The sequence below is a fragment of the Vicugna pacos genome, chromosome 32, assembly GCF_048564905.1.
Source record: "Vicugna pacos chromosome 32, VicPac4, whole genome shotgun sequence".
Taxonomy (NCBI): domain Eukaryota; kingdom Metazoa; phylum Chordata; class Mammalia; order Artiodactyla; family Camelidae; genus Vicugna; species Vicugna pacos.
Window position 1 is genome coordinate 6295806 of NC_133018.1, and position 23998 is coordinate 6319803.

Below are 23998 nucleotides of genomic sequence, written 5' to 3' on the forward strand. Positions count from 1 at the left end.
ATTTACTTATTTTAATGGAGGTACTGGGGATTGAAGCCAGGACATCCTCGTGCATGCTAAAGCACACACTCTACCACAGAGCTATACCCTCCCCACAAAAAAGATTTTTTGAAAAAAAAACAGTACAGCCTCAATGACTCACGGGAGCCTCGATTAAGTGTAACTGGAGTCCCAGAAGGAGAGAAGAGAGCACAAGGAACAGAAAAAAAAAATTTGAGGATATGTCAACCAGCTTTCTTCCAAATGTGATTGAAAAATAAAACAAAGCAGATTTCTGGTTTGGCGTATAAAGAGCTCAGAAGTCGCCATTCTGTCCTAACAAGTAAGAAGCCAAACAAACTGAAAAATCAACAACTCTTCTTTGAGGAGCCAAAGCCGTGAGGTCACAGAGCAAACCACTGCCCCCAAAACTGTAGAGACAGACAGGCGGGTCACAACCGACTGGACCGGAAACCTCCCTGGGACCCACTGCCCAACAGTGAAACCTAAATGTGATGACGAAATTCTGGAGGCTCAGTGTGCACCACACTGAGAGTTAAAACCTCCAGGGGGACCCAGTCTTTGCAAGGGACTCACACTTTTTTGAGTTTTACCTCCAGGGGCTTGATCTGGTCCCACTACGAACACTGGAGAAAAGTCCCCAACTGCTTTGGTCAGAGGGAGAGGGAGAGGGGAGAGGAGAGAAGGGAGACGGGAGAGGGGAGAGGACCCACCCTGAAGTACCCCAGAGCATTCTGTTCTTCCTCACAAGGCCGGCCCGCAGGAGAAACTATTTCACCAGAGCCTAACCTGCTGGCGTCTTATCGGTGCCTAATTGACGTGGGGGTAGGGACACACCCAACTTTAGCCAATTTTAGCCTTTGCGGGGAGGGAACTATCCCAACTCCAGACCCCTCTGGCCACCTTGTCCCACTTAAGGGGGAAAAACCAAAACAAAACTGGGAAGAACTGGAGGAGTTCACAGTCCAGGGGCACAGGCCCACCGGAACCCTGAGACCTAATCATACAACAATACATCACTGCCTCCCCCACCCCAGCCCCTCACCACTACCTCACTAAAGGCCTGCTGACTGCAGTTTCCTTCACTCAGTACATCACGGCTACCTTTCAGCAAAAAATTACAAGGCATATTACAAGGCAAAAAACACAGTTACAAGAGGCCGAATATCAGAACCAGAGTCAGATAGGCCACAAATGTTGGAATTCTCAGACCAAGAATTTAAAATAAAAAACAACCATGATTAATATGCTAAGGACTTTCATGGAGAAAACAGACAACGTTTAAGAGCAGATGGCTCATATAAGCAGAGAGATGGAAATCCTAAGAATCAAAGAGAAGTGCTGGGATTCAGTTGAAGGTCCTCTTCACAAGGTCAGTTAACTCAGGGCAATTAGATTCTTCCCAGGCCTCTTAAGAAATTCTCTAATCCAGAGGGTGAGGACAGCTCAGTGGTACGCTGCGTGCCTAGCATGCACGGGGTCCTGGGTTCGATCCCCAGTGCCTCCATTAAGAGAGAAAGAAATACTCTAATCCTAGCAAAGGCCCTTCTTGCTGGTATCAGAGCCGTGGTCTGTAAACACAAATCCAGCAGAATTTCAGCCATTTATCTCCCAGATCACCCCCTCCCTGAAGTTCAACCTAGAACAGGAAAAAATCATGAAAACTCTACCTACAGTCACAAATTCTTCAGTTTCCTGGCCAAGATTTCATGTTCCCTCTAAGGTACATTTCAAGGGGTAAGTGACAGGGGAGGAGCACCTGGGGGCTTCAAAGGTACTGATAAGGTTCTATTTCTTGGGGGTTAGGTGGGTGTAGCTCAAGTGGTAGAGCACGTGCCTAGCATGCACAAAGCCCTGGGTTCAATCCCCAACGTCTCCTCTAAAAGTAAATAAATAAACCCAATTCCCCATCCCCCAAAAAGAGCAAAAAAAAAAAAAAGATTCTATTTCTTAAGCTTGTTTACTGGACACATGGGTGTAAGATTTAATATTATTAGAGTTTTCATGTTAAAATATTTTGCATATGTATTTAAAAGGAAATGAAATACTAGAGATAAAAAGTGTGTTAACAGAATGAAGAATGCCTTTGAAGGACTTATTAGGAGACCAGACATGGCTGAGGAAAAAAATCTCTGAGCTTGAGAATATGATGATAGAAACTTCTAGAACTGAAAAGCAAAGTGAAAAAAAGACTGAAAAAAGCAGAACAGACACATTAGGTACACGGGAAGAACAATAAGTATGACAGCCAGTCTCTCATGAGAAACTGTAACTGTCTACGTGAGCCGGAGACCCCAGAACAACATCTTGAAAGTAACAAAGAAAGAGTAAACTGCCAACCTATCATTTTATATCCAGTGAAAATATCTTCCAAAGATGAAGGTTAAACACAGCTTTAGATAAACAAAAGCAGTGAGGATCTGTTGCCAGCAGACTCACGCTACAAGAAAGGCTAAAGGATGTTCTTTAGGCTGAAGAGGGATGATACTATATGGAAATTTGGACCTAAGGAAGGTATAAAGAGTATCAGAAATGATAACTGCATCATTCGATGTAAAAGACTATTTTTCTTTGTTGTTTTTTTAAATACTTCTTTAAAAGTCACCTGGCTGTTTAAAGCAATAACAAGGTGCTGAGGGTTTATAACAAATGCAGAAGTAAAACATAAGACAGCAGTAGCACAAGGACAGAAGGGGATGAACTGCAGAGTTGTGACGATCTTACTTATACATGAAGTGGTATAATAATAATTCAAGCAAATGATGCTAAGCCAAGGATGTGTGTTGTTACCCTTAGAGCAACCAAGGAAAAACTAACAGAGAGAGGTGTAGCTAAAAGGTCGTTGTGGAGAGAACACAGAATTGTCAACAATTCTCAATCCAAAAGAAGGCAGGAAAAGAAGAGGAAAAAAAGAAATAGAGGAGAGATTGGGGTAAATAGAACAGAAATAGCAAGATGACTGACTTACAGGGAACCATATCAGTAATGATACATACCATTAAATGTAAATGAACTCAACTTTTTTTTTTAAGTAAGATTCAAGCATGTGTCCTTTTTTTTTTTTTTTTTTTTTGACAAGAGGCACTTTAAATGGAAAGACTTGTGGGCAGGGTATAGCTCGGTGACAGAGCGCATGCTTAGCACACACAAGGTCCTGGGTTCAATTCCCAGTACCTCCTCTGAAAATAAATAATAAACCTAATTACCTCCCCCACCCCAGAAAAAGGAAAAACCGATGACTCAAAAGCAAAAGGACTGGAAAAGATACGCCATGCAAAACAAAGTGTAAGAAAGCTGGTATGGCTATTTATTTATTATTTTTTTTAATGGAGGTACTGAGGATTGAACCCAGGACCTCATGCATTCTAAGCATGTGCTCTACCACTGAGCTATAACCATCCCCACAGCCACAGGTGTGGCTGTTTTAATATTAAACAAAGTAGAATTCAAGACAAAGATTATTTTCAGAGGGAAAGCTATCCATCTCACAAAGATAAAAGGACCAAGAAGACATTACAATCTTGAATATGTATGCACCTAATAACAGAGTTTGAAAGTACATGAAGCAAAAACTGACCAAACTAAAGGGAGAAATAGCCAATCTACAATCCTAGCTGGAGAGATGGAGAGGAAAATAAGAGTCAGAGAGATGCAGACAGAGGTAATGACAGAGAAAGAGAAACAGGTACAGAGACACAGAGCAGGAGTGAAGGAGACGGAGAGGCCTGATTCTAAGAGGCTGATGGGACCCTGAGACAGGGGGCAAGAAAGGAGATGGGCCATACAGGACCTGGACCAGACAGGGAAGGTCAGGGGCTCTGGCCACAGGGGATGGAGCCAGAGCAGGGGTCTGGGCCTGTGGGATCCAGGCTGGGCAACATCACTTACCCGCTGCCCCATGGAGCCTTGAGGGCCGGGCTCCCCACGCAGTCCCTGTACAGGAGAGGAGAGGAATGGAGTCAGCTGTCAGAGGGTCTGACCCAGGGTCCCCAGGACTCCCCAGAATCCCCCACCCAAAGCCACCTCAATACTCACTCTCTCGCCCTTCTCTCCTGGGTGGCCAGAGATTCCTTTGGGTCCAGAGGGGCCTGGAGGTCCCTGAGCAACAAGACAGGACCTCAGCCTTGCGCTGGGGCCAGGTAGAGTGGGCAGGGACTCAGGGGACAGGGAGGTGTGGGAGGGAGCCCCAGCTTGGCTTGGACCCCTGGGTCCTTCACCACACACCCAATGCCCAGCACACAGTGGGGAAGCTGCCACATGCTGGCCCCAGCCGAACAGCAAGAATCTCCACCTTTCTTGGCCTTAGGTGATAACAATACTTGCTTCTTGTTACATGGATTGAATAAGAAGATTTATGAAAAGTAGTCTGTATATTAAGTTCTCCATAAATGCTTGAATGAATGAATGAAAGGATGGATGAATAGATGATGGATAGATGGGTGGGTGGGTAACCATGTGAATAGATTGGTGGGTTGGGTGGGTGGGTAGATGGATGGACAGATGGATGGAGTACTTGGAGACATACTCACCATGTGTCCAGGACTCCCAGGGATGCCCATGGGACCAGGAGGTCCAGGAGGACCTGGAACAAGACAGGATGTCCTCAGGACCAAAACAGTGCAATGCCAGAAAGTCCACCACCAGCTCCCTCCTGCCAGCCAGCCCCGGTCTCTCTGCCATCCCTCAGCCCTGCCCCGCACCCTAGACCTGGACTCAACTTACCCATGGGCCCTGGGGGGCCGGCCGGTCCCTGGGGCCAGTGGCTGCTGGTCTCAGTGAAGGTGTTGGACAGGAATGGGTCCCCTGGGGGAGAAAAGATGATGGCTGAACAGGGCTGGGCTGGCCAGGCAGAGTGGGCAGTCAGTTTTAACCTGCCACTCCTGCCCTGTGGGACAGCCTGCAGTGTGGCTGGGGCCACTGGACACCTGCTCCAAGGTGGATGGAAGGGGACTGGGGGGACTGTCGGCCATACTGGACCAGGAGGCAGGGAGGCCTGGATTCTAACTCTGCCAGAATCTAGCCAGTGACATTGAGCAGAACTCTCCCTTGCTGAGCCTGTCACATGTCTAATGGGGACAATAATTAAAGCTACCATTTTATGGCACCTACTTTGTGCCAAGCTGCTGTGCATGGTGTCACAGAGCTCTGGGAGGCCCGCACGGTCACTGTCCCCATCGTACAGATGGGGAAGCTGAGGCTCAGAGTGGGAGGATGAATGGGAAGATGAATGAATGGTGCCCGGCCATGCACCAAAGATGTGCCGCAGATGCGGTTGAACCTGGCACTCAAAGCCCTTGACCCCTGGCAGCAGGCATGTAGGTCAGGCTTCAGAGAAGGTGAAGGATGCCCTCAGGGCCCAGCTGGGTGGAGGGGCTGGGCCTCTCTAAGCACAAGGGCAAGGCTGTGGCCTTCGGCATTCAGGGCTTACTTCCCGTGGCCAGGCCTTGAGCTTCCTGGTGCTCTGAGGGCTGCACCCTGGACAGCTCCAAGGCTTGGTGGGAGGGCTGGATGCTGGTGGTTCCCAGCACAAGCTCTTGAGGCGGCATGGATTTGAAGCCGGGCCCCCCATGTCCTGACTGTGTGACGTCCCCTCTCTGGGCCTTGGTTTTCCTCATCAGGGAGCACCCATCAGAGGATTAGGTGACATGCAGCCCGAGGGCAAGCCTGGTATACAGGAGGTGTCTGGTAGACAGTCATGCCAGCCCCACTCCACCACCACCTCGACCTGCTGTGACCCCGAGGGACTCACCATGTTGGGAGATCCGGGCGTAGGGTGGTCCAACAGGGGCTGGGGGGCCAGGAGGCCCTGGAGGCCCCGGGGGGCCTGGAGGTCCCCTCTCTCCAGGGGTGCCCACAGCTCCAGCCTGGCCAGGGCTCCCTGGGGGGCCCTGCAGACCTGCAATGAAACCAGGGGGTCTGGTGGGTGTGCAGAAGGCACAGTGGCCCAGGGAGGCTGCAAGGAGAGGGGGACCAGGTGGCCTGGGGCAGCAGGCACATGAGGGCTCCAGAGGCCACAGGCCAGGGCAGGTCCTGGCTCTGACTTCCTGGCCATTTATGTGGGGGATGAACACAGCCCTCTCCTGGGGCTCCAGGACAGTGGACATTTGGTATACAGTAAGTGCTTAGCAGATGTTGATTTCCAGAAAATTCTCCTCTCTCTCTTCCAGGTTTTTGCATGAGTCGCGTCCTCTATCAGCTCTCCCTTTGCGCTGCCTGGCATGTGCCTGAGGCCTCATCTAAGATGTCACTCCCCCTGGAAGCCCCCCCACCCCCGCAGGGAGGCTGGGTCTGGGCTTCCTTCCCTGGGACTCCCATACTGGCAACACCCCCATAAGAACCCTGGTCACACGGGGTGGACGCTGTTTCTCCTCTGCCTAGGCCCAGCCTCCCTAGCCTCCCCAGTCTGCGAGCCCCAGGAGGTCAGGGTCTGGTCTGACCCACCCCCTGGGGATAGGTGCCCAGGGAGGACAGGCCGGGGGATGCAAAAGAGAGTCTGGGGAGCCCAGGCAGGAGAGGGGGCCCTTGGAGGGCTGGTAAGCTGAGAGACAAGGGAGCAGAAGGGGCCCGGGCCACGGCTGACTGTGGCAGGGTCGGGGAAGGAAGGCCCCAGTCTGGGTCCACCTGTGGGAGCGGCCAGGGGAGCTGGAGGGGGCAGGGCTTTGGGCACTCACCTGGCGGGCCTCTCATGCCCGTTGGGCCCCGGCTGCCAGGATCTCCCTTCGGGCCAGTGGGCCCAGGAAGCCCCCGGGCACCAGCTCGATCTGGGGGAGAAGGTTCATCAGGTCCGCAGCCCCGGCCTTGCTCCTGCCCGCCCCGGGCCCACCCTCAGCCAGCACCTACCATCTCCAGGGAGCAGCGGGGCCCTCGCATTTTCTCTGGCTCCCGGGAGCCCTGGGGTGGGGAAGGCAGTGTCACCAGCGTTCCTGCTCCCAGTTCCACCAGGACTCCAGTGCTCAGGAGACAACCCCTTAGGCCCACAAGGGGTCAAGCTGGGAGTCAGCAGCAGGGAGGGGGCTGGAACCTCACTCCCCAAACTCATTCCCCTGTGGGACTGTGTTCTGCGCTGGCCCACTCACCTCGGAAGCCTCCATCCCCAGGGCTGCCCTGGGCAGCTGGGGAGCCCCAGAGCGGGGCGGGGTCCTCGGGGGCAGCTGGGGTTGGGGGCACTGCCCGCTCGGTGGCTGTCAGCACCGCCACCTGTGGAGGAAGAGGACGATAGGGATGGGGTGGGTACCAGGGTCTCACCAGGGACAGGCCAGGGGAGGGGCCCCCACTTGAGGGGCAGGAGGCCCATGCAGCCAGCAGAACCCAGCCTGGAGTGGAGACCCAGGCCCACAGGGGCCCAGAACTTCCTCCGAAGTGACTGTGGTTTTCAAACTGCACAATTCATCACATTCGTTGTAGGAAAGTCATCACCACCATCATGGCCACCCACGTTGAATTCTGTGACTGTCCTCGTGTTTGCTGGGCCATGTGGTATTTTCCTATGCTTACCTGGCATGTGAACAAGTATATTTATATGTATTTATATGCATAAATAATATGAAACTTCTCTTGATCTGTTAAAGCACCACAGGCTGGAAGAATTTTTTTACATTTGAAGGGAAATTTGAGAGGGTCTGACATGAAACAGAGGCCCTGAGATGTGGATAAAATCACTTTGGACCCAGTGTGGGGGAGAGGCTGGTGGTGGGCCCTGAGCAGCTGACTGAGGATTACGAATGCCCACTGACCGGGGTGGGGGACCGTGGGGGTCCACGGAGAAGTTGAAACTCTCGGGAAGACCCAGAACTGAGAACCATCCCCTAGATCTGAGACTGAGTTGCCCCTCATGCCAACTGCCCCTGGGAGGGAGCTTGGGGAGTGGGGTGGGGTGTTCCCGGGGTGCTCATACCTTATAATGGGGCTTCTAGCACATGTTGCTTACAAGTTTGGTTTTTCCACCTGATAGATACCTCAGGGACATCTTTTCACGTTAGAAAACGGAGGTGTTGCTAACAGCTGTCTAGTGTGCCAGGGTGCCACGCCCCCTCATTATGCAAACACCCCTTCCGTTGTTTGGTTTTCAAATTTCCCTCTTAATAGTTAACACTTTAGTAAACACCTTCGCATCTAATCTCCTTAAGATAAATTCCCAGAGGAGGGAATGATAGAGAAATGGATCTGCAGACGAAGTATAAATGCCTCTATGTGTTTACAAAATCTGGAAGAAAAGATGCTTAAATGTTGATAATCTCTCTCTCTCAGGGCACAGGTGATTGACTGCTGTCAGTGATTTTCTGGCAGGTTTTTCATGGTTCTGAGTTTTTCATGTTTCTAAACATAGAATGTCTTTCGTTTGAATTGTTAAGAACTTTTCATCTGGAAATAATTTGAGATGTGCAATAGATGACAGGGAAGATGGCATTTTGGGGAGGACAGGGCACGGAGGGGACCCAGCCATGCGTCTCTGGTTGGGACGGGGATGGGGCGCCTGGAGGAAGAGCAGGCCAGGCTGTCTGGCTGTGAGCAGGCTTCCCTGGAGGGAAGGCTGAAAAAGCGAGATAGGAACCAACGGGAGGGTGGTGCCTCCTGGCAGGAACACTGCTCACCCACCTTGGCCTCCAGCACCTTCAGCCGCTCCGTCAGCTCCGACACTTTGCTGCAGTTGAGACAACCTATGGGGAGGGAGGAGGCTGGGCCGGGGCTCCTGGGTTCCGCTCGGAGCCCCTCAGCCCCTGGGCGCGGGATGGTGGGAGAGGACAGATACCTGATGACCCCAACCCATAAGAGAGCCCATCGCAGGGAAGAGGCTATAGAGCCACAGCCTGTCTAGGGTGGGCCATGTCCTGCAGGGGTCCTTGGCTATGGCGCCCAGAGGGGACTGTTTCTCCCAGAGCAGGACCAGGGATGGGACCGACTCCTGGCAGCCTCCTCATCCCAGGGACCCCTTTTCCAGAAGCCAGGGTGGGAAAGCCTGTTGCTTCCCACCTGGGCAGGGCTGGCCTCGGCTTGCCGGCTTTGGGGACCGCACATCACAGTCCAGACTGGGGTGGCCTCAGAGGTGCCACCCTCTGACCCTCCTCCAGAACCACCATCCAGCTCTTCTGGCCTCCTCAGCGATACCCCTAAGTTATTTGTAAGAATGCCAGGCACCAGCCAGGCCCTCCACAAGCTCATCTCTTTGGTTCCCACCACGACCCTGCATGTTAGGATCAGTGTCACCCCCATTCACACCTGGGGATGCTGAGCTCACAGCGAGGGTGGAATGACAGGCACGAAGCCAGGGGTCAAGTCCCAGCGCTGCCCCTTCCTGGGTGTGGGGCCTCGGGAAGGGCATGTCCCCTCTCAAACCCTCAGCTTCCCCCTCTTTAAAGTGGGGACAATGATGCCTTCCTGGGGTGGGGGTACACTGTGAGGTTTAAACGCATTGACAATAGAAAGCTCCATCAGTGTCTGAAAGATTCTGGGGGTCCTGTGTCTCGGGGTGCCTGGGCCCAGGTTGGACTCCCCTTGAGGGCCCTTCCTCTTCCTCCCCCTCAAAGTTTTCTTTCCAGCCTGGTGTGGACCAGGGCAGGGCGCTGTCCCTGACCCTCCACTGCTGGGCCCAGATGGCTTTTAGGACGGTCACCACCAGCCCTTCCAGGTCTCCCCTAGTCCAGAGGGACCCCAATCAGCTGCCCCAGGACCCACCTGAGAAGGCTGTGGGCTGAAGTGCCATCCGCCGCATGGCACTGCCCGGCCACCCGGGCTCCACGAAGCCAGAGGAGCCTGAAACTGAGGGACAGTGAGGATAAGCACCCTGCTGGCTGTGACGCTTCATTTTGTCCACCCCCCACTCTCCCACCTGCCACTGTAGCTGCAGCAGGGATCCGTATTCCCCTTAGTGCAGAGGGAGACAGAGGCCCAGAGAGGTGGGGAAGTTTACCTGTGTCACACAGCATGAACTGGGCTGAGCTGGAACATGGCTGTCAACCTGATGGGCCTGGGAGAGGGGCTGGCAGTGGGTGGGGGCTTCCCAAGCAACCCTAGCCAGCTGCATGGATTAAGAGCTTAGAGAGAGGAGATGCAAGGTTGGGGCCCCACCCCACCACTTGCTGACCCGTGCGACTTGCCCTCTCTGAACATCTCTACAAGGGGTCAGAAGGCCTCTACGCCTCCAATTGGCATGACGCCTGAGGACAGCGATACGTGCAAAGGGCCCACTGTGCGCACGCAGGGCCTGACACGCAGTAGGCACTCAGTACCGCAGCCACGTCCACCCTCTCTCTGCCCCACTTGGGTAAGAAGACACCCAAGTGGATCCAGCCCTGGTTTTAAATGAAAACCAGAGGGAGGCTGGCTGCCTGGGAGGGCATGGCGGGGGGGGGGGCCGTTCCCGGAGCCCACCCCTGCCACCACCCCTGTGAGGAGCAGGCCGCCCTGGCTGGTCAGGCTTTGGAAGCCTGGCTTTCTCCACAGCTGGAGGCTTGGGCTAGCCAAGCCAGGGGTGGGGGGCGCAGCTGGAGGGGCTCTGAAGCCAGCAGTGACAATTGCCCCCCTCTGCACCCCCCCAGGCCTGCCTTTTAAGGCCACGAAGTGTCGCCTGGGGGGAGACAAGGCCCAAATAAGGCATGGGCCTGGCAGCTCAGAGCCAGCCTGTGGCTTAGTGCAGGGAGAGAGAGGCGCCGGGAACTCAAACCAGACGGGTCCCTCTGGCCAGCCCCCAGAGGGGAGGCTGCCAGGCCCTCTCGGGGTCCCACCACGGGGCCTTCGCTCAGGCTGGGCCCGCAGCCCCAGCAACCCCTCCCTAGGGGCCTGCGACTTGCCCCCTCGCAGGGAGTAAACCCACGGAGGCAGTGGGCTGGCAGCCCAGGACGGGGACGGGGGATGGTGTGTGTTGGGGGTGCTATGCCACTGGGAGCCATGCCTGGTGCCAGTGCTCCTCGGGGCCCAGCCCGATCCCACAAGGTGGATAATAATAATAGTAGCAGCCAATGCTTGTTTAGTGCTTGCTCTGGGCCCAGCCCATCCTGAGCACGTCTCATACACAGCCTCAACTCACAAAGCTCCATGAGTGAGTGCTAGTGTCACCTCCGCTTTACAGATCAGGAAACTGAGGCACTGACCACTTCGGTATCACCAGTCCTGTGTCCCTCATGATCAAGTAAGTGGATGAGTGAATATAAATATTTCCCTTCAGGGAAACAAGGCAGTGAAGTGACCAGGAGCCCAGGTGATGAAGGCTGGAGCCTGGATTGGAACCCAGGAGTTCCGGTCCAGCCTCCTCTCTCCTGGGCCGCCTGGCACCAGGAGTCAGTCCCTAAGTCCCACTGGGCAGGGACAGGGTGACCCGGCGCCCGTCAGGAACACTGGCTCCTGAGAAGCCCAGCCCCATCCTCTCTGCTCCCAAGTGAAGATGTAAAAGGCCATTTGATGGCTCTTTTCAGGAAGTTGACCAAACGAAGCAAGTGGCCGTCCCTCCAGCCCCGTGGAAGTTGGGGTTTTCTCTGAGATGAAGTTTGGCGAAGCATCCGCCCTGCCCGCCCCGCTGTCCTTTTTCCACGGCACTCTGCACCCCCGACATGCATGTGCTGTGCCAGCTCCCCAGTCTGGTCTTCCGCCCCCCTGGCTGGAACAGGAGCCCCACCAGGCAGGGACTTCGGCCATATTTCCCTTGACTGGGAAAAGTGCCCGGCGCGCAGTAGGGCCTCAGAGGCCTCAATAAACCTTTTGTTGATGAATGCATGAATCATTGGCAGAAAATGAATTTAAAACAAGCAAACAAAATTAAAGGCAAAATAATGTGGACAGCAGACACAACGGTTGAAAATGAGTATAAGTGTTCTAACGTCACAATGGGGTGTCCCTGAGTTATTAATTTGTGAACTTGTGGTTGGAAATTCTTTTTCAACCCATTTGCTTTGGGACATTTCACTGGGAACCAGAGAGAACTAGAAAAACTAATGAAAACATGGCCTGACCAGCAGTGCAAAGAAATTGCGAGTTCAAATTTTATAAACAAGAAAAAAAAGTTTAAAGAAATAACAAAAACTGTCAAAAAGACCACAGAAAAGCTGGCTCTGGATTCAGGATTCACAAAAATCCCCAAACTCCCCCAAATTCTGATAAACAAACAGAAATACTTTAGGGGCTGAACCAGATTGTAAATGGTCCAATACCGCACAAAATTCCAGTAGGGGAAAAGCCTAGGGCTGGGGGAGGTCTCGTAAGGGACAAAAATGTCACAGCCCTCCCAGCGGTGTTGAGTCGGGGCCCCCGGAGCAGGCCCCAGTGGCTGAGAGCCCCCTTCACCCTGGCCTGGTAGTCCTCCCTTTAGGGTCCCTCCCCACCCCCAACCTTGCCCTCCAAGGAGCTCCCAGTTAGTTCTAGGACCACAAACCCCGGCTCCATTCTGGGACCCTGTGGGCCACTTCCCACCACCTGGGAGGTCCTGGCCATCCCCTCCCACACACACACACACACACACACACACACACACACACACACGCTGCCTCCCACTCCCAACCCCACAGTTGCTGCTCCCATGTCACCTCCTCCAGGAAGCCTTCCCAGACAGACCAGGGAACCCGCCAAAGACCACCCCCCACCAAAGCTCTCATCACTCCAACTTGACCTCCACAAAGCCATCTGCAGTCTCTAGCCCTGTGCCCCTATAAGCATCCGTCCTTCCCTCTGCCCAGTGTCTCATGCCCCTTCTCAAAGGATCCTCATGAGAACACTGAGGCCCAGAGACGAGAGGCTGGTGGTCCACACAGCAGGAGAAGGGTGGGGGATGGGAGAGCAGGGCACGGGATTCAAATCTCACCCTCAGCTGGGGACGGCTGTGAGAAGTTGGGGGGTTTCCCCGGGCTCCATTTCTGACTTCCTCTCCAAGGGGCTTGCTCCTTCATGACCCTCGCCCGAGGTCTGCTGGATCCACTGACCACAGGCCACATGGGCACAACCTCGCCTGACCCAGCCTAGCTCCCTTCCTGGGAATTTACTTTGCAAATGTAAATATTTGCTGCTGTTGGCCTGAGCCAGGGCTCAGGGCTGGGGCTGGGGCTGGGAGCTCCACAAACCCTCCAGCAGCCCTCTGGGAAGCCCCAGGCTGTGTCTGTCCTGGTCCTCCTTGGGGTAAAATGAAGTTCCCACTCGTTTCCCTTGCACCCACCTAACGCCAGACCCGTGCCAGGAACCAGAGAGACGGAAGTAGTGGGGGAAGGGTGGGGGCCCCTGGAGCCACGTGGGAGCTCAGGAAGGTCGCAGGCAGAGAGGACAGCCACTGCGCAGGCTGAGGGCTGGAAGAGAAGGACAGTGTGACCAGGGCTAAAATGGAGTGAGGGCAGGGCTGGGGCACATAGCTGGGGAGCGGGGAGGGTGGAGAGGGGAGCCCCCCTGGCTGGGGGGTGGGTGGAGGATGCACTGGCAGGGGTTGGAGGTGAGGGCCACCGAGCCTTCCAGCAGGGTGGCAGATATGGCAGATTCGTGCAGTGTTAAACCTGCGGGATTCTGAATCTGTACAGGAAGGCACCGCACCTGGCATCTGGTTAGAGCACCAAAGATGCTGCAGGAAGGGCCGGCCCTGGACAGCGGAGAGGCCGAGGCAAGGACAAATCATGTGCCCAGCATGGAGGAGGCAGCCGCTCTCCTCCCTCTCATCATTATGACCGCAGAAGGGTCTGAGGAAGGGGTACGCTGCAGACCTCGGGTCCAAGCACTTGAGAGAATCCTGCCCACAATGCTTGCTTGCTGTGTGACCTTGTGTGAGACCCATACCCTCCCTGAGCCTCACTTTCATTATCTGGACAATGGGGCTAATGGGTGAGAGATCATGTCACCCAGAAGCAGGGTGACATGGTGGCCACTACAGTCCTGCCCTTAGAAGAGCCCAACAGCCCAGGCCACTGAGTGGGTCAGGACAGCCCACATGACACATTTTGGCCTTGGCCTTTCCTCGCCTGTTGTTTCTGGTAGGAGTGGACAGCCAGGTGACAGCCTCAGCCAGTCACCCTCTCTGCCATCCAGCCCCACGTCCCAAGGCCCAGAGGCACTGACAGATGGACTCAGGCTGGTCCCAGTCCTAGCTCTCACGTGCTGAGTGGCCCCAGGCCAGCCCCCTCGCCTCTCTGAGCCTCGTTTCTCCACCTGTAAAAAGAGGCCCATTCTAGCCCCTTCCTCATGGTTGTCATGAACATCAGAGCCCATCCTCACTCATCATCGCAGAATCAACATTCCCATTATGCAGATGGAAAACTGGCCTCATGAACATCAAATCTAGAGACTAGAGGCCTGTTTGCTGAGCAGCTGACTGAGAAGTGGGGTCTCAGAGGTGGGAAGCAGGGCAGAATACCCAGCACAGGGGGCTGAAGGGGAGAGGAAGACATTTATTAAGTAGCAACGGTGGAGGTGAGTCTCTGGTCCAGATAGAGACGGGGTTCAGAGTGGTGAAGGGCTTGCCCCAGGTCACACAGCAGAGCACAGCTGATCCAAGGCTGGATTGTGGAATGACAGACGTTCCCTTTCCCTCTTTGGCTCACTTGGGGCCCTGTTGCCTCTGGTGATGCAGCTCTTTGGCCCCAGGTCATGTCACAGCACTGGACAGACCAAGAGGGCAGTCACCAGCAAGGGAAACAGTTGGGGAAGCCAAGCCTGGAGCTGGCTGTTGTAGGAAGAGCAAGGCCAGGCATGGGTCAGCAGTGTCCTCATGCTTCCCCGCCTGCCCATTCCTAGGGGATGGGTTTTCCAGAGTGGTTTTCCAGAATATCGAGGCCTGGGCATCCCTTTACTCAGCTCCGACCTGCAGCTGGGGAAGAGGCCCTTCTTGTCCCACTGGATATCATGTGCTGTCCACCTCGGCTGCCACACCACCTGCAGGGTCTTTTCTGCTTCATTTCATTCCTGCAATGTCCCTGGGAGGGAGACGATATGATCCTGCCCATTTCACAGGTGAGGACACTGAGGCTCAGTGCAGGAGAGCCCCGCACTGTTGCAAGAGCACAAGGTTGCGTGGTGACCCTTAGGGAACTCGCCCCTCCCTCCAAGTGGGCACAAGACGGGCACCGCCTGAACTGCAGCCTCCCCAGCCCCCAGCCCCCAGCCCGATGCCCTTGCACGACTTGCACATGGCACGGGGAGTCCCCCGCCCAAGGCCACACAGCTGGTGTGCAGTGCAGCTGGCCTAGCCCGCGAAGCCCTCAAGACCCTGCAGAGGGAGACTTCGGGGCTGGCCTGTCCCCAGTCCTCGTCTTGCACCCTCACCTCACCATCAGCAGAGCCCTGGCCTTTAGCTTGGCTCCTGGACAAATGGCCTCCAGCTGCTGGACTCAAGGGCACCTGCGCTGCCCCCACCTGTCCTCTCACCACACCTGCACTGATGGCCCCACCGGCGAAGGTCTGCCCTTGGGAGGGGAGCCAGGGGCAGAGTGGCCTATGTCTAGGCAGGCCCTGCTCTGCACCAGGGGGGTGAGGACCCGCCCCCTCCTCACCACCAGCCCCTCCTGGCTGGCTCCTCTCCTGTTCCAAGGGCCCACTGCCTTCCCCTCTGTTTTCCATCCTCCCACACCCACCTTGGTGGCTGCCTCTCTGTATGGGACCCCCGCTGGGCATCGGGCAGCTCTCCTCTGTCTCTAGTCCCCCGCAACATGGAAACTGCTAGGCCCCCACCCCGCCCCACTCTGTGGTCCGTCTGCCCCCTACCCCATCTGACTCTGGGCATGCGACCACCTCTCTGGGCCTCTGCCACCCCATCTGTGAACTGGGGCTGTAGTAGGGTCCTGGAGGGTGAAGCATGTAATCTCTCAAGAAGCACCCATGAATGGTTCTGGCAGCACCTGCTGTCTCAATTTGTAAGCCGTTTTACTCGTTCTTGTTCCTGGAATCATAATGTACCTTTCAACCAACGTTCACATTCACGTGCTGCCTGGGGACCTGAATGCCTCTTTCCATTGAGGGGCCCACAGGCCTGGTTCTCAGGCTGGCTGTGGCCAGTCCATCCTCTTTATGGCCATTCTTGGGAGCACAGTCCTTGTTGCCCCAAATCTTCCACTCACGGGGTTCAGCCCGACAGTGAGGGTGGATGCAGCCTGGACTGCTCAGCAGAGGCAGCTGCCCAGGAGCCAATGGGAGGAGACGGCTCTCTGGGTAACTGTGTGGCCAGGCTCCGGGAGGTGCCGGCTGCCTCCTCTGTGCCCCTCCTGGGTGCTCGGCCCCAGGGCATCCGAGCTGCACACAGAAACTCTGCCTGGGACACACTCCACACACAGGGTGCCCAGCAGAGTCCTCCCATCCCTGAGGGCCTGGGGGAAGCCAGGCAGACCTGGGATCTAATCCTGCCACTTATCCCAAGCCTCGGTTTCTCACCTGCAGGATGGGCGTAACCCTCCCCTTGCTGACCCACTGCCCCGATAAGTGGTGCTTTGCTTCCCTGAAGTGTTACCACCTCCCATGGAAACGTCCACATCGGCTTTCCTCAAATTTGGAGGAAAGGCTTGGGATGTGCGACTTAAGATGTACACGACACAGCATGTATGGAACCTCCTCCAGGGGTTCTCACAATCCCCCAAAAGGCAGGCGGTCGACACCCGTGGGACAGCAGACACCCATGGAGGCCGGGCTGCGTCTCACCGGTAGCTCTGTGCAGTGGGCCTGGCACGCGTGGCACTGTGTCCCACAGCACCGATCGGCTGAGAAGAGGCACCCAGCTCGCACCACAGGGCAATCCTACCTTCCTCGCAGCTTGCCCCCGAGTACCCGGGGCAGCACCTCCACTCGCGGGCCGTCACCGTCTTGTACATCACCTTGTATGTGGGTCTCACCACGGTCCTGTAGCTGAAAGAGTGCCCAGGTGGCCTGGCTCAGACAGGGCCTTCCACCATCTCTCCCACTGTCCATGAGGACAAGCCCAGAGCCTTCAGGGTCCTCTGCCACCTCTATCCCCCTCTGGAGCCTCTTTCCACCTGCATTCTGGGGTTCAGCCCGCCCATCCTCTCCCCAGTCCTCAGCCGAGGGGATCTAGAGACCAACTGGACAGGAAGCCCTCATGAGCTGTTCCCAGCGGTAAATGCTCACTAAGTAAAGGCGTGTGGGTGAATGGTGGAATCTCTCCTCCAGGAAGCCCTCCAGGGTGGCCCAAGCGCACAAGGGGAGGTGCCGAGAATGGCCAATGGGCAATGGTTCCTCTGTCCACCCACTCTTGGGGTCCCAGGCTTCCCCTGCACTCCCGATGCCACCCCAGCACCAACACTGGGACTAGGCTGTGCCCCCACCAGGAACGCCAGCAGCTCCTTCTCCACATGGTCTCACTTACCTGTTCCCAGGGCAGCTCATAGGCCAGGGGCAATTCTGCAGCACTCGCTGAAGGTAGGTGCCATTCTGCACATGGCACGACACGGTGCGGGTCACCACGTATGAGCACCAGTTCCTGAAATAGACCCACAGAGAAGACGCTCAGGTGCCACACACACCCCCGTGTTCTCTTCAGGAGCCCCACGTCTCCAGGCAGAGAGACCACTGAGCTCTCAGAGTCCCCTGGGCCCTCGTGGGAGTCCCTGTGCTACCATGGCTGAGCAGTGATTTCAGCGGGGGCGGCTGTGCTGGGGGGTCTTGGGGAATGAGCGGCAGAGGCACATGGAAGCACGGCATTTTCACTGGGGCTCTTCCTCTGCAACATCTCTCCAGCCCTCACCTGCCCAGGCCACCACTGCCCCAGCCTCCCACCTAGACAACGGCAGTGGCCCCTCCACCTTGCCCCTCAGTCTCCCCCCAGATGGAGGGTCAGACAATGGAAACCTGGCCGTGTCCCTTGCCTATCCCCACCCTCAGCCCTCCATGTCTCCTGTGCCCACACTTGTCGGGGATCCCTCACCTCCAGGTCTTCGCTCGTGCAGGGCCTGCTGCCTGAAGCACCCTTCCCCCACCTCCCCAGGTGGCACCTCCTCCCTTCAAAGTCCTGCTGTGCTGTCACCTCTCCCTTTGTCCTCTCCCACTTCCACCCCCATCTGAGCAGAACTGATGGTTCCCTGCCCCGGATCCGCAATGCTCTGTATACCTGACATGCTGAATTGAGCTGGTGATTCACGTCTACCACCTCCCTCCCCATGGCATGTAAGAGAGACGCCCTGTCTCACTTATCTTCAGGTCCCTCTGTGTGACAGGATGCACAATCAACATTCCAAGTGTGGAGGACTGACTTCTCCAAATGCCAACTAATAATCACTGTGCACTGCACATATTGAGCACCTACTGCATGCCAAAAGTATTTACATCACCTTCCCACATTAGTGAGCCAGGAAAGCACCACCCCACCCCATTCCCATTTAACAGAGGGGTAAACTGAGGCTCAGGGAGGGAAGACAACTTTTCATGTCACAGAGCTGGTGCATGGCGGACTGGATTTTAACCCAGGAATGTAGGGGCTCAGCCCAGCCCCCGACTCCATGCCAGAGGCCTCAGATCCTGTCTCCTCCCCACCTCCTGAGCCACGGTCTGTGGCTCTGTGAAGTCCCCAGCCTGGGAACCTGCTGACCCCAGGCTCCAGGCCACAAAGGAAAGTCTGGTGGGGTGGGGGCTCAAGCTGAGAAGGGTCACCTGAAACGGCCTCTCCTTTCCCAGCCCTGGCAAAACACGCAGGCCCGTGACCCCGTGCAGGGCTGAGGGCTGGTGAGCACCTGGAATGTCCCAGCCATCATGGGGGTGCCCACCACCACCTAAACCCAGCCCCCAGCTGCTGCTCCGCCCCAACCCTGGCCCACCTGAAGGAGAGTCCTTGGAGGGGACCAGTCGACACACTCGCTATGCGGCTCTGGGGAAGTCCCTGTACTGTTCTGTGTCATACTGTGCCTGCTTGGGAGACATGGAGCTAGGGGCTGGCTAGCAGACTTTTTTTTTTTCTGGCTAGCAGACATTTTAGACACTCAGATCAGGTAGGGTTCAAGGTCAGCCCCTCATGCCCTCCACGTTGGGGGTAGGGCACCAATAACTATGCCCCTCCCTCACTGGCCTTGAAGATGCAGCCCCACTATCCCCAGGATACGTCTGTACGTGTCCTGGCCTGGCTCCACCGCCCTCCCACCTGTCCGTCTACTTTCCGGGGCTCTGCTGGCCTGGAGTCCACAGCCCATCGCCCTGCAAGTGCTGATGCTCTGTCTGTCACACTTGTGTGGCTGCTTTTCCACCCTCCTGCCCTCCCTCCTGTGTGCATGTTTTCCCATCTCAGATCTTTGCATTCAAGATTCCTTCTGCCTGGAAAGCCCTTCCCCTGCCCAGCAAACTCCTATTCATCCTTTGGGTCTCAGTCCTGAGGTCCCGGGCACAGTTGGGCAACTGCAGGGGCCCTCCTCAGCCACTCACAGCAGCCCTGAGCTTTTTCCTCTCCAGAAGGTGCTGGGAGAGGGCACTGGCAGGGACTAAGCCAGTATGGGGCTCAGCCTGAGGGCACGAGGTTTGCTGAATGACTGAATGACTGACAACAAACAGTGGCCCTGGGCAGAGGAGCCAGGACCCAGGTTCCCAGAGATGGGCGCAGTCCTTCCTGCTGCCCTTGGGAGCTTCTTTTCGGGGGTATGGTTGGTGACAAGCTGCCCGAGAACCCGGTGAGGCTGGGTTAGCTCCCGTGGGATGGGGCAATGGCAAGGGCTGGGAGCAGGCTGCAGGTCTCTGCTGGGCCTGCCACTTCTGCCCACTCAGCACCTCCTGGGCCCCCAGAGGCAGCCCACTGGGAGGAGAGAAAACAGGCCAGACCAGCTCGGCCTGGCATCGGCCACCCTCACTAGGGCCCCCCACCTGCCCTCCACCCCCTGCCACGAGGGGCCCAGGGGACTTTGTCTCCATGAGGCTCAGGGCTGTGATCCGGAACAGTGATAGGGGCTAATTGCAGGAGGCAGCCAAGCGGGCCGGGGTCCAAGGGCCGTTATGAAAAGCAGAGGAAAGAAAGAAGACATACAGGATGAGGGCGGCTGAACAGAGCCAGAACCTCACACCAGAGGTGAAGCTCCAGTCCTGGTCTGCTGCTCCCTAACTTGGTGACCTTCGACACGGCCCTGACCCTCTCTGGGCCTCACTTTGTCCATCTGCAAATGGGAACAAGAGAACCCTTGCCAGCAGGGGAGGTTTCACTCAAAGCCCGGAGCACAGCGCTGATGGCTATTGGTAATTCTTGTTCCTGGACTGTGAACGGGCCCTACACCAGGCAGCTGTGGTCCAGGTGCTTCCCTGAGGGACACCAGCACCGCACCTTCCGCACAAGGCCCTCCCCTTTACTTCGGGATAGGAACTGTTAGGCTCTGCATTTTACAGAGGAGAAAACTGAGGCTCTGAGAGAAGTCACCTGCCCAGGTCACCCCCATGGGTTTAGTGCTGGGATTTGAGGTCCCAGGAGAGGAACTGCTGTGGAAGAAAATTCTCCACTCTCCTTGAATCTTGGATTTGCCTGAAGGAAGCCAGGACTGCAGGGGGGAAAGGCCTGGGCCAGGACACCAGGGATGGCTTCAAATCTAGAGCCACAGCACTGAGATGCTGAGTTGGGTCCTTAAAGGAACCGGGCCTGATTCAGGCTTGAAGGGACCTCAGAGGGGCAGGAAGCAGCCCCACCAGGGACCAGGGGGCAGATGGGGCAGAGACAAGCCAAGGCAGCTCTGCACAGCTCCCGGGCACCCTGGTTCCGGGGGTCTAAAAGTCCTACCACATTCTTGGGCCTGGGGGCGGCCCTTTGGATGCCTTCCCGGGCCTCCCCCTCCCCAGGCACAAAGCCTCTTTTCTGCCTCTGGTCCCTCGGCTGCCAAGGGGCGCCTGGGGCGCCGGGCTGGGGGTGGAGGGAGGGCTGATGGGGCGCGACATCCCCATGCTGTCTCCGGCGATGCTGGGATGGGGCCACAAGGGGAGTTCCTGGCAGCCGAGAACCACAGATTCCTCTGGCTAGGGGTCCCTTCCCCCACCTAATGTTAGTGATAGCAGGAACCACTGTCCTTTCACATGGGGGGCTGTCCTCAGAGCAGACCCATGAGCAAGGGATGAAGGGAAGGAAAGAGGGGCACAGTGAGGAAACTGGGAGGGGAACTGAGACCCAGGGCAGTGAAGTGATCGGCCAGGCTCACACACTGAGTGGGTGAAAGAGTCAGGAATAAAACCCTGCTCTATCTGAGGCCACAGCCGCCTAATCCCTAACCATGACCTGCAAACCTTTCCCAGCACCCTAAGCTGACCACTGCTCTCCCTCCTCCAGGAGAGCCACTGGGGTGACAAGAACACTGTCTCTGGAAACTGCCTGCTTTGGATTGAGGTACCACCTCTCCTCTCTGGGCCTCAGTCTTCTTATCTGTAAAATAGGAGCAACAGCATTGCCTACAGGGCTTTCATGATGCTCAGGCCACTGTGAGCCTCGTATGAATAGATGGGGTGACAGTCACCATCCTGCTCCCACACCGGAAGCCCTAGGGGGCAAGGAAGCCAGGCTGGGAGGCCCTGCTGCAGTGAACTGGCTGAAGGGTAGCCCAGGCCTTAGGCCCTCTCAACCATCATCCTGAGTTTGACACTGGGAATTCTGAGTTCAGAGTCTTGGTCATTACAGCATCTAGGACCCTGGGAGTTCACAAACATGCCCTGAGCAGGTCACATGCCCTCTCTAAGCCTCAGCTTCCTCCTCTCTGAAATGAGGACCATAAAAATGTGTGCCTCCCATGGCAGTCAGGAAAACCCCAGAAGCGATGGATACAGGTAAAATGTCAGCCCGGGTCAGGTATGGTCGGCCCGCATGGTGGTGGCTTTGACATCTGTCATCAGTCAGTCCCTGTCTCAGGCAACTGCTCCTCTGGCCTCTGACGCCTTTGCCACCTCTGCCCTCCAGCCTTGCCCATGTCACCTGGTCTTGCAAGCCCAGCAGGGGCATGCTGGCCCCTGACCACTGGGAAAGGGGAATTTCTGAAAGGAATTAAAGAACTGAAGCCGTAGGGGGTGGGGGCCGGGCAGGCCTTTGAATGGGATGAAAAGGCCTGGAGAGGCCTGGCTACTCTGTATTGTCTGCCTTAGACAACAGCGGCTGGCCTTTGAGAGGGGACCCCAGCAGGGGCAGGGGCAGGGGCTACATCCAGGACTGGGCAGGTTCAAATCTTGTCATCAAGGCCAGAAAGACACAGATTCGAATCCCAGCTCTATGGCCAATGAGCCTAGAAGAGTATGTTAATTCTCTAGGGCCTCAATTTGCTCATCTGGTAAATGGGGACAATGACACTACCTGTTACTTCAGGGTAAAAATTACCTTGAAGGATTAATGATGACATTGCATGTAAAAGGCCCCCCTCACTAGTACTGGAGGACACCCCAGAAACACCAGGAGAATGTTCCCTGCTCCTGGAAGAGTGGCAGGAAGACAGAGACTTCCTCCCATCTCAGTCCAAAATGCCAGGTCCCTGGGGGCCCGCACTGACCCTGGGTCTGTGAAACTCCACCCCAGTCTTTCTCCTTCAAGGGAAATAAATTGCCAGGGTACTGAAAAAAAGCCAGGAGCATCGTAAAGTGGGGAGGGTCCCCAAAGTGTCAGTTAGAGGGGGTCCTGGGCTTGTCCTATGTGCAGGGAGGGAGCTCTTGGGCGAGGGCCGGGGAAGTTCTGGAGGTATCCTGCCTCGTGCCTCTTCCCCCTGCCCCGGGGCTCCAGAGTTAAAGTGCTGGTGGGTGGAGAAGGCTGTCTCCCGATATGCTAAGTAGGGACCCCGGGGACCCCCACCCCGTGCACTACATTGCCGGGAGCTTCTGCCAGACAGCGGGGAGGCCCGGGGTCCCTGCCCCCACCCGCACTGGCAGTGAGGTGGGGAAGCGGGTCCTTTTCCCAATCTCGGGGTTGCACGGAGGTTGCGGGGGAGGGTGCCTGGAGTCCCGATCCCCAACCCCGGGTTGGTAGGGGACAGAGGTGGTGTGCGGGGCAGCCCTTACCTGCGTGCAGAGAACGGGGCTCCCCCGACGCTCCACGCGGCGCTGCCTCCGGGGAGCAGGAGCCCGAAGCAGAGCAGCGCCCAGGCCCGCGGGCCGCCCATGCTGCGCCCGGCGCCCTCCGCGCGCGGCCCCTCGCCGTCGCCCCCAGCCTGGCGTCCCCGCCCGCCCGCCGGCCCTCGCCGCCCGCCGCTCCGGACGCGCGGATCCCGGTTCCCAGCGCAGCGGCGGGAGGGCGGGCGGGAGGCGGGCGCGGGGCGGGGGCGTGCGTTCCCGGCCTCGCCCGGCCCCTCCGCGCGGCCCCCCGCCCCCTGCGCCACCGCTGCCAACCCGGAAGGAGCCCGGGGGTGGGGGGCGAGCAGGCGCCCCCTCCAGGAAGCCCGCCAGGTGCCCACCTGCCCCTGGAGCCGTGCGCCGCGTGGCCCTTTTCGGGGCGGGGTGCCGGTTCCGAGGTGACTTCCCACGTGTTGCAAACTAGGGAATGGAGGCCGGGCCATGGTCTCAGATGCAGCCAGAACCCAAACCTGCCAATCCTGGGCTAATGATGCGGGGCCCTCATCTCCTCCAGACATGTTTGAGGGATCCTGTTCCCGAGGCACGAAGGCTTCGTCCATCCGTGCAACAAAGGCTTCCTGAGCAGTGAGCGCCGCTGGGTGCAGGGCACCCCACCTCCGCTTCACGTCCTCTCTGGAGTTAATCGTCAAACCACCCCGGGTGAGGTGGGCGCAATCATCCTTATTTTACAGAGAAGAAAACTGAGGCCCGGGTCCCTCTGGAAGAAGACCTGGGCTGACTCCATAAAGTCAGTGTCCACTCTTACCACCATTTTACAGATAGAGAAACTGAGGCAGAAAGGGACTGTCATCTGCCTAAAGCATTCCATCAGTGGTGGAAGAGCTAGGATTTGAGTCCAGATCTCCTGACTTTAGGGGTGGAGAGTGTGTGTCAGCTCTTAGGCACAATTAGGGAAGAGTGCAGACAACAGTTGGTCTGGGCCTGGGGTTCCCTGTCTGCGACAAGGAAAGGATTGGCTTAGGATGCAGTTACTGTATCTGGGGTGCACGAATGAGTTTCTGGGGAGAGGGCTGTGAATCCCTCTGGTGTTTGTGTGTGTGAT

At 56.7% G+C, this 23998-nt stretch overlaps 1 protein-coding gene and 1 non-coding gene across 5 annotated transcripts in view; both read right to left on the reverse strand.

The window, feature by feature from the left end:
• Positions 1 to 23116, reverse strand: part of EMID1 (EMI domain containing 1) — a 34277-nt gene extending 11161 nt beyond the window's left edge. For all 4 annotated transcript variants that reach the window (XR_012066193.1, XM_072952997.1, XM_031692625.2 and 1 more), the window contains exons 1-13: positions 22885 to 23116; positions 17270 to 17383; positions 16688 to 16791; positions 9673 to 9756; positions 8596 to 8657; positions 7077 to 7197; positions 6841 to 6891; positions 6672 to 6761; positions 5750 to 5896; positions 4723 to 4803; positions 4530 to 4582; positions 4036 to 4098; positions 3889 to 3933 (exon numbers count right to left, since the gene is read on the reverse strand). Coding sequence is in view for 3 of the 4 variants with exons in the window: in XM_072952997.1 (XP_072809098.1) it covers positions 3889 to 3933; positions 4036 to 4098; positions 4530 to 4582; positions 4723 to 4803; positions 5750 to 5896; positions 6672 to 6761; positions 6841 to 6891; positions 7077 to 7197; positions 8596 to 8657; positions 9673 to 9756; positions 16688 to 16791; positions 17270 to 17383; positions 22885 to 22985 (1116 nt within the window). In the remaining variant the exon portion in view is untranslated. The remainder of the gene's footprint in view (positions 1 to 3888; positions 3934 to 4035; positions 4099 to 4529; positions 4583 to 4722; positions 4804 to 5749; positions 5897 to 6671; positions 6762 to 6840; positions 6892 to 7076; positions 7198 to 8595; positions 8658 to 9672; positions 9757 to 16687; positions 16792 to 17269; positions 17384 to 22884) is intronic.
• TRNAS-AGA (transfer RNA serine (anticodon AGA)) lies at positions 3328 to 3401 on the reverse strand. Its single transcript has one exon. It is a non-coding gene; the product is annotated as a tRNA-Ser (tRNA).
• Positions 23117 to 23998: the final 882 nt, after the last annotated feature.